Below are 9,892 nucleotides of genomic sequence, written 5' to 3'. Positions count from 1 at the left end.
AACCAGAGGTGTTTATTTAAGGAGACACAGGGCCTTACTGGGCTTGGGATCCACTGGACGCAGAGCCATTTCCCGAGCCAGAGAACAAGAGGTTAGATCATAGGAGGTACTTCCCTGGGCGCTTCCCACACAGGAATCCCCGAATTTTCAGACCCGGGCCGCGCGCCCCGCCCGCCCCGGCCCGCCACCCCGCCGCCAGCAGGGGGCGCCCCCTCGCGGCTAAAAGGCGCGGCCGGTAGCCGGCGGCCTCAGTGCGGAGCGCGGCGGGCGGTGCGCGCGCCAGAGCCATAGGCGCAGGGCTGGAGCGCGCGGGCGCGGCGCAGAGCGCGCAAACCCACACGGACGGCGGGGCCCCGACAGCTGCGCCTCCGCGCTCGCTCTCCTCCTCCGCCCAGCGCCCACCGGCCGGCGTCCCGCCCAGCCCGCCGCGCACCCCGGCTCCCGATGGCGCCCGAGGCTGGGGAGCCCCCGAGCGCGCGGCGCCCGCTTCCCTGGGCGGCGCTGCTGCTCCTAGCCGTGCTGCTGCCCGTCGTCTTGTCGGTGGGGCCTCCAGGTACGCGCAGCCCCGCTCCGCCGCCCGGCTCTCCGCCCCGCCTCGCGGCTTCCCTGTCCGCCCCGCGTGCGCGCCCAGCCCTGCCTGTCGCTCGGGGAGCGCCGCACCGCCCTGTGCGTGTCCTGTCGCTAACCCGCGTGTCCTCGTTGCTCAAGGGTCGGGTCGCGGAGGGGCGTTTGGTGACGCGGGGCCTGGGCACGTGGCGCCCTGCGCACGGGAGGCGGGCGCGGGGAGAGCATCGGTGCCTGCGGACCTCAGCGCGCTCGGTTTCCCCTTGGCCGTCGAGCGTCCCTCAGTCCAGAGCCCGGGGGAGTCTAACTTCCCGGGGGGATTCAGGCAAAGGGAAGAAAAGGAAAGCGTCTTCTTGGTTGCGGCGCGGGTGGGGGAGCACCTTTCCTTGGCCCGGTGCGTCTCCCAGGGCATCCTCCTTTTCTCCAGCTCACCTGCCCCGAGGCAGGCTCTGCCGGAGCGCGGCCATCAGGAGACCAGACGGGAGGCAGTGAGGCTGGACGGTCCTAGGAGCGCCCAGCGGGAGGCTGCGGCCACCAGGGCCGTCGGGTACCCCGGCGCCCCAGGAGAAGCCGCGCTCACCCAGAGGCCGGGGCGTCCGGGTGGGAACTTTGGAGCTGGAAGATGACAGTTGTCTTGAGAGGAGGGACAGGGAAGTGGGAAAGCTTTCTGCAGAGGCTCACCCTTGCCCTGAGGCTGAGGACAGATGCTTTCCCTGGGGCTGAAATGTGAGCAACGCTTTTCAGAAAATGCCAGCTGCGGCTGTCAGATTCCTTGTACATTACCCGCAGAGAGAAAACAAGTTTGTGGTGGGTTTTTCATCCGTAAGCCTTTGGTGGCCCTTGTTCCCACCTCCTGTGCAGGCATTTTCGCACTTGAAACTGTGTGGCTTTTATTTATGTCATCTGTTTGTGGGAATCCAAGAAGTTGACATTTTTGTTGATACTGTTCACTCCCAGCTGGGGTCTGAAAATTTGGATGCGATTCCAGTGAGGGCTGTTTGCTTTAGGACGGATGCCATTTCGTGTCTCTGTTGCCCTCTTAGTACAAGGGAAAGGGAGAAAACTTGGGGGGTCACATTGTCTTTGACTCTTTTTGGCGTGTATATCATGCATAACGTTTGCTTCAGGTTTGCACCAAGGGCTGGGATGCCAAACGCCACTTTTCATAAAAGCCTGCGCCAGTTGAGGGTTTTGTTTTCTTCTCTGTTAGCCATCTGTAAGATAGCATTCACTGAATATTTTGAACAGAACTGAAGAATAAAACTATTTCAAAGCTTTTCAGCTTCCCAAAGTACAACCCATGGCACTTTTTTCCCCCTTCTAAATAAAAAATCTCTGAATGTTGGGAGAGTTTCTGTTTCAGAAAGTGGACTGACAGTGGAACTAGTACTAAACTGGCTTCCTGATGATTGCAGCTTTATTCCTATGTGATTCCACTGCCATCTGCCAGATGGGCTACATTTGAGTGTGTCTGGAGTGACGGCTGTCTGTGATAGCCCCCAGAGTCCTGCTGTGTTCCCTGCTTTTCCTTCTCTTGCCTTCTGCTCTGTAAATCACTGGGCTGTGGAATGTTGGAGCTGGGACACTTGCTGGCACTTCTCTCAACTGTGTTGACGTGGTTTTGCAGTAAAATGATGGCCAGACTTGAAATGGACAAAAGAGGACAAGCACCTTTTGAAATGAATATCTACTGCATTTAAATGAAATAATAGAAGGAAAGAAACAGACTAACCTGTGGAGAACTCCTCACTGCTGTACAAGAAATGGGACATGTAATTTATTTCATCTGCTCCTCTAGAAGGATTTCCTGTCTGTCTTGCCGCATGTATCTACAGTTACTGCACCAGACTTGTATTCTGGGTCTGGCAGCGAGGGCTTGCGCACACTACCCCCTCTCTGGCTGAACCAGTGCATGAGCCCAGCAGGCTGCCTCTCCTATCCACCAAATCTTTGGGGCCAGAATCCCTCTAAGGAAGTCTCCCTGATCCACATTAATAGTGGCAGACCACCAGAGCTCAGAGGGACTTTCCCTAAAACAGAGGTGATTTGTAGGCCATGCTGAAGAGCTAAATAAACCCTGCAACTTAGTAGTCAATTAAAATGTAAAACAAAGTAAGCAAGTGATGCCTCCCCACCCCCCAATCTATCCCTATAACAAACTACTATCAACTATTACAATTATGGTGGTGCTTGCCAGTCTGATAGGATACATTTTTCTAAAAATGGGGGGACACATACACTCACATGCATTTATAATGGTTATCTTAATATGATTATGGGTGATTTTAATTTTTTTCCTTAAAGGTGAAAGACACTTTTCAGGGAATCCCAAGGTCAAAACTATTTTCAAAGAAATATTAAGATACTATTTAGCTTGGTGGGTAAAACTGCTGGAACTTTAGTGTGACTCAAGGCATTGACACCATAATGAACTAGTAGTCTTTGAATTTTTCAGGCCTTTTATTTGAGAAAAGATATGCCAGTTTGAAGAATGTCCTTGGTGCAACAGTAAAAATTACTCATTTTACCAAACCTCTACCCTTGAATGCATATCTTTTTAATATTCTGTGTGAAGAAATGATGCATATCTGCTGACTACCCAAGTTCAATGGCAATCCTGAGAAAAGCACTTACATGACAGTTTGAGTTATGAGCAGAACCAACTGCTTTTTTTTTCATGGAATACTGTATTTATGAGAAAGCGTGATCACAGACAAATTAGTTATTCAAACTTGGGTATCTGGCAGACATCTCAGATATGAACAAAGTGGCCCATCACTTCTAGAAAGATAACTGCTAGCATGCCTTGCCAGTGATAAAATTTGAGCTTTCAAGTGAAAATTGGAAATTTGCCAAGTTCTTTCTGCCATCATAAGTTGAAAGCTTCACCATATGTAAAAACTTATCTATCAAGACAGATGGTGATACAAATAAATGTGATTTTTAAATACTGTGGTATAAAATGTGTCAACACTTAGATGGTCTGTATAACCAAGTGCACCAGTAAATCCAAGTGACCAATACTTGGTGTTGCAAAATCTTGCCTGGCTACAAGACCCATCCAAAGTGCAAGATAGCCCAGTGGGTTTTTAATGTAACAAAATATGAAAAATTCTTTATAAGGTTTCAGATTCTACATTGCAACTAACCTTTAAGAAACTACTACTTGATGAGTTTTGGTGTAGTATCAAAAGTTTTCCAAAAATCTGTGTGAGGCCAGATTTTCTTCAGGTACTTCACCCAGAAAAGACTGAAGGAGACCCTGCTGTCTCCTATTAATGAGATTTGCTGAAATACAAACAATGCCCACTCTTTGCACTGTTTCTTTTTGTTTTGGAAAATAGTTATTTTTCATAGCATACAGCCTTTTCATGTCAACATTTAATGTTTTACTATTGCTATTTTTAAATGAATTAATAAATACATAGTTTAACCTCTTCCTAGTTTTAATTTCTGGACAGTAGATTTCAGTAGATAAAACTCATGTAAACATCACCTCTAATGCATGAGGTTCTCATTAATTTAAGAGGAGAAAGGAATCTGGAGAACAGATAGTTTGATAACCGCTGGTTTATGGAAGGTAAGTAAGGGAACATCAAGATGCCTGAGTTCGAGTGTCAGTGCTGTCATTCCCCGCATGTGGCTCTGGGCCAGTTAGTTAATCTCCAGTAGACAGAGCAAATGGAATGAATCCTTCCATCTCCAGAAGCCCTCAGAGGCTTTTCTGTGGCTCAACCTACGTCTAGCTCTATACGGTTTCCCTCCTACTTCTATCCTCTTTGAGAGGAGGAGGTGAAAACACCTTCCTTTTATCTTGCTCATTGGTGCCCACCCAGTGAAAGGACTGTTTTATTCATCAGCTGAGCATGAAATTTGTTACTATGGGATTAGAGATTGTAAGAGAATTGCAGACTGACTATTCATGTCCCTGGAAAACTACCAACCAGACAGTTCCAGAGCATTGAAAATGTCTTACCAAGACCATTCAAATCTCTATTTAAGTCATGAAGGCCCATTCTCTGAAAACAGTTGGGGTTTCCTATTGTTGTAACAAATGGCCACAAATGTACTTGTTTAAAACAACACGAATTTATTAATTTATATAGTTTAGGAGGTCAGAAGTCTAAAATGGGTCTCACTGGGCTATAATAAAGGGCCATGTTCCTTCTGCAGGCTCTGGGGGAGAATCTGGTCCTTGCCTTTTCCAGCTTTGAGAGGTGCCAAGTTCCTGGCTCACGGCCCTCTCCCACAACCACATCACTCCACCTCTATCCACATGTCATCTTCTCTGTCTCCCCTTTCACTTATAAGGATCCTTGTGATTACATTGGACACACCGAGATAATCTCCCCATCTCCAGATCCTTAGTTTAACCACATCTGCAAAGTTCCTTTTGCCATATGAGATCAGATATTTGCAGGTCTGGGGATTAGGACATGCACATCTTTGGGGGCCATCATTCTGCTTACTGCAGGGGGTGAGGGTGTGGATGGGGGAGTCTATGTGAACATTTCAGGAAAGTTCCCATCATCCTTCCCTGATTTAGGATCAGGCCTCCTTCCATTGCTCCTAGTGGATACTAAAGGATTTCTTGAGTTATAATTAAACTTCTTATTAGGAGCTATTTTATATATATACATATATATACATATATATATATATATATATATACTTGTAAATCCACAGAATATATTCACATTAGGATGCATCCAGAGTTGAAACCTTAGGTGCCTTCGGGGAGAACTGGCTAGCTGGGGGCGGGGTAGGGAGGCATACCATTTCATTATTTATTTTACCCAGTTTTAGTTGACATATCAGAGCAGTTGGGTCAGGGGGTATTGGTTATACATATGAGCAAATATCCTCTTTTTCTTCTTTCTAGAAGTCTTCCTTGTCTTAGTTACAAAGACTATGAATTTAATTCAATTTATTGGAATCGTGTTATTATTATTATTTCATTAAGGAAACTTCTCCGATATGGACGAGATGGTTAAAATTTAGAAATTTTGATTGTTAGGCGACTTGTGGAAGGCACTTCTCCCAGCTCCTGCCTTTTCTGGCGCCCTCGCGGCCCATAGAGGGCGCTCCTGGCCTTCCGGCGGTTCCACTGCCCGCTGGCCCCAGGCATCCCGCCCCAGCAGAGGTGACTTCAGATAAGAAAACTGGGACAGACGTTCAGTTATCTGACTTTTTCTAATTTCGCTACTCATATCAGACAGGAAGGACAAATCACTCATCGAGAGTGGAAATGTCTGCGTGTTAGTAATTTTCAACTGGAAATTGGTGAAAAATAATTTGAAGCCTTAACCTGAAGCTGGGTCGCACACCTTTAGCTGCTGGGGCACCCCTAGTGTTTCTGCAGGCCTACATAATTCTACACAGTCTACATAATTCTGCGCTCTTCCTGCAAACTACCCGGGATCCCGTTGGTTTGGGTGTTTAAATATTTCCCTTTTCTTCTCTAGGCTGACAGTGGAAGCTGACAATGCCACTTCTGATTTGCTTGGGATGATTCAATTCTACACCCTCGTAACATTGCCCTTGGCTGTTGAGAAATGATTGTCACACACTGAAGCGTGTTGAACTCAAGTAGGGCTTAAGATGAAATTGCAGTGAACCCTGTTCCCTGTTAAAAATGCACTTGGCCTTTGGGTATAAGCAAGACCCTTGCTCAGTGGATCCTGTGAAAACATGCCCTTCACACCGGTGCTTGGGTCTAGTTTGTTACATAAACCCGTCATGTTTAACACGGTGGTTCTCTGTGAATGTTTGATCCTTATGATGGAATTCTGAGCTTTGAACCTGTCAGCGTTGTTTTAACCAGAAGGTTCCCAGAATTCAACTTTGTTTGCAGTGGACCATTTAAATCAAGGAACCACACCGAGAAACAGCAATTGCTAATCTAGGGGCTGACAGAGCCCTGCCTCTCACAGAGGTGGTGGGATTGTAAACTAATAGTTAACGTATTAGGAACTTCTCAGGAGAAATGTGTCATTTTAATGCTGGAATTTGCTTTTAGGGATTATTTTACAGTGTCACACCTCTTCATCCACATCACACGTCCTGATCCAGCCACTGATGTGCACTGTGTGAGGGAACTGGACTGTAGAGGTGCTAAGGCACCTACCTTCTGGCTCTAACTCAGTGTGAGTCTCCGTTTTGCAGCCCGTCCATCCATTCATCCAGCCAGTCAGCAAGCATTCGTATGTGTTGGACACGGGGCTGCCAAGTCCAACAAACCCCATTCCTGCGGGGATGCACAGGCGGGCGGGGGTGGGGGAGAGGAGACAGACAGTGTGGGGCACTTTAGGACAGTCCCTGGGGGGAGTCAGGCTGGAAGGGCCAGGACAGCTGTGCTGGAGCTGGGTTTTGACGAGGGGGTGGCATTGGTTAGAGAAGGAAGAAACCTTGAGGAGGAGTGCCAGCGCCTTGCTACCTTGGAAGGCTCAGAGGCAAGAAGCATCGTGACATGCGTGGGAACGTCAGTGTTGTAGGTGGCTACTGCAAGGTGGTCCCCCGGGGAGCCACGGTACACGGGGCGGAGGGGTTGTCAGGCAGCTCGGGAAGCTTGGGGTGTGGCTGTAATCCAGAACAGGAGGGTCTGTGGCGCGGCACATCTCTGGGTCGCTGGGAGGTCACCCGGGCAGCTGAGCGGAGCACAGTGCTGGCGCCTGGCCGGATGGGGTAGCTGAAGCCTCCATTCAGTGTGCTCAGGGGTTCTTTCATATATGCTTACTTTTTTGGATCTTTGAGGCCTTCTTCATTTATAATACAGACCAAGCTGATGGTTCCTAACTATTTTTTTTTTTTAACCTTCAGTTCTATCTGAAATGGTTCATATATTCTAGAACAATCCATTTTGGAGTGGGTTCCAGGGTACCATGTCTCACGAATTCACATACGGGCAGATTGGTAGACTTCATTGTTAAGGTAGGTGTGTAATGACTTTAGGGTCAAGGGCAGGTCTATGGACAGAATTCAGTGCAGTTTCTAAGGGAAAAAAGGATTAAAGAGGAAATCAGTGGATATAGTTTATGTAGACTTTACAGTGGTAATAGTGATGCTCCACTCTGCAGTCACCTGTAAATGGGTTTGAGAGCTGTTCCGTGTGGTCAGATGGTTGGTTAAAGCCAGCAGACACACACTGGGCATGAACCCATGCTGGTCTTGGAGGAAGGGTAGGTGATGAGTTCCCTAGGCACAGACGCTGTGGCGGGAGCCGGTTAGTGTGCAATAAACAATCTGAGCAGGTGGTGTAATCATGGCTCCCAATTTGAGATGACACCACGTTTGCTTGGAGATGAAATCTCAGCTGGGCCAGGTGAGGGTGGCCCAGGGTAGGTGATCCCTGTGTGCTGCATTCTGGAGCGCCAGGCCAGGGGCTGCTGTTGAGGGCAGGATGGAGGCGCAAGCTGCCTTAGTGGCATGGTCTCATGGGGCAGTGTCACCTCTTCCTCACAGGGTTTTCTAAGATAAAATTCCTCTACAGAGAAGGTTCAGTTTCTGTGGGCTAGTGGTGGTACAGTTGTGCTGTGATCACAATGAAGCTTCTGCTTAGAAGATGGAAATCTTAGGTGTGCCTTTCATACACCGAAACCTTGTGGTTTATTGTGGCTCAGGTTCAAAGACTGTTTTAAGTGATCATTTATGTGAGTCTACTTTGGTGTGCTTTCCACCCCCAGGCGTTACGGGGTCAGAGTTTGGGGCTTCAATATAGACATAAAGGGCTATTTTTTTAAATGGCTTCAAAGTCTTTATTTTGAGATAGTGGTAGATTCACACATAATTGTAATCCCACGTGCCCCTCACCCAGTTTGTAACATCTTACGTAACCATAGTGCAATATCCCCATCAGGAAGCTGATATTGGCACAATCCATTGATTATATCCAGATCTCACCAGTTTTGCAAGCTTGTGTGTGTGTTTCTGTGCACTTTTGTTATGTGTGTAGATTGTGTGGGCCCACGGTCATGATATAGAGCATTTCATCAGAAGGATCCCTTGTGCTTCTCTTTTACAGCCACATCCACCTTCCTTCTATCCTTCCACCGCAACCCTGGACAGCTACTGATCTGGTCTTCATCTGTCATTTCAAGAATGTCAGATAAATGGAACTGTACAATATGTAACCTTTTGAGATTGGTAAAAGCCTATTTTTAAGAAGTGCTTATTTTGGCCCATTCTGCTTGAGATCACTGCAGTTAGCTGGCAAGTATTTTGGTTGTGCTAAGATTTCATGGTATGTAATTTGGCACAACAGAGAGGTACTCCTGCCACCCTGGCCCAAGACACCTCCCATGGATTGTTGCAATAACCTCCTTACTGCTTACCCTGAGCCTGCCTCCCCTGTCTGCGCTCTATTCTCAAAACAGCAGCCATGGTGATTCTCATGATGCATGAAGTCACAGAACCTTCCAGTAGCTCTCCGTTGCTCTCAGGTAAAAACTGAAGTCCTAACAAGTTTTCAAGGCTGCACATGACCATCGTCCCCACCACAGACTCCCTCACTATCAACTCTAGCCCCTTGGCCCCTTGCTGGTTTTCTAATGTGCTAGGTACCTTCCAGCCCCATTGCCTTTGTGCTTACTATTCTCTTGCCTGAACAACTTTCCATAAACATCTGTGGGTTGATTCCTCACCATCTTCAGGTCTCTATGCAACATCATCTTCTCATGAAGTCTTACCTGACACCTTCCCCCCATTTAACAGTGTGATCCCATCCCTACCATCCCCAGTACTCCTTACCCCAACTTTATTTTTCTCCACACCTTTATCACCACCTGAGGATTTCACTTTTGTATTTGATAATTGCCTGTCTTCTCCCATTTTGGAACATAAACTCCACGAGGGCAGGACATTTGTTAGTTTTAGTCACTGAAGTCTCCTTGTGGCCTAGAATGCTGCCTGCAAACAGTAGATGCTGAGTAGGTATTTGCTGAACGACTGGATGTGCTTTCTTTGGGATTAATTACATATGATGTGCATTACACATATTTATGTATGCTGGCCTGACACCAGCAGGACTTGTGGGGATGGTGTGTGAGACTGCCTCCTGCATCTCTCTCGGCCTGGCTCTGTGCGGTCAGCATGTGAGCTCTGAAGAGTGTTGGCTGGTGTTGGAGGTTCAATCTGCTGCTGGAATGAAGAATTATATTTATGCTCTAACAAACTGGGTGGCCTTAAACAACAGAAATTTATCCTATTGTAAATTTAGTAAATTAAATTTGTTCTTTAACAGAAATTTAGGTCTGGAGGCTGGAAATCTGAAAGCAGAAGGGCAGGGCCATATTCCCTCTGAAGAGCAAATCCTTCCTTGCCTCTTGTTAGC

At 47.5% G+C, this 9,892-nt stretch overlaps 1 protein-coding gene across 2 annotated transcripts in view; it reads left to right on the top strand.

The window, feature by feature from the left end:
- The first annotated feature begins 245 nt into the window (after nucleotides 1–245).
- The window catches only part of FNDC1 (fibronectin type III domain containing 1), a 90,733-nt gene continuing 81,086 nt past the window's right edge, over nucleotides 246–9,892 (top strand). The window contains exon 1 of one of the 2 annotated variants that reach the window (XM_036886755.2): nucleotides 246–553. In XM_036886755.2, the coding sequence (XP_036742650.2) occupies nucleotides 445–553 (109 nt within the window). In that variant the 5' untranslated portion in view covers nucleotides 246–444. The remainder of the gene's footprint in view (nucleotides 554–9,892) is intronic. The other variant, XM_036886758.2, reaches the window with a different exon arrangement.

Source organism: Manis pentadactyla, chromosome 12, assembly GCF_030020395.1.
Source record: "Manis pentadactyla isolate mManPen7 chromosome 12, mManPen7.hap1, whole genome shotgun sequence".
Taxonomy (NCBI): Eukaryota; Metazoa; Chordata; class Mammalia; order Pholidota; family Manidae; genus Manis; species Manis pentadactyla.
This window is presented reverse-complemented; position numbering and strand designations above follow the sequence as displayed.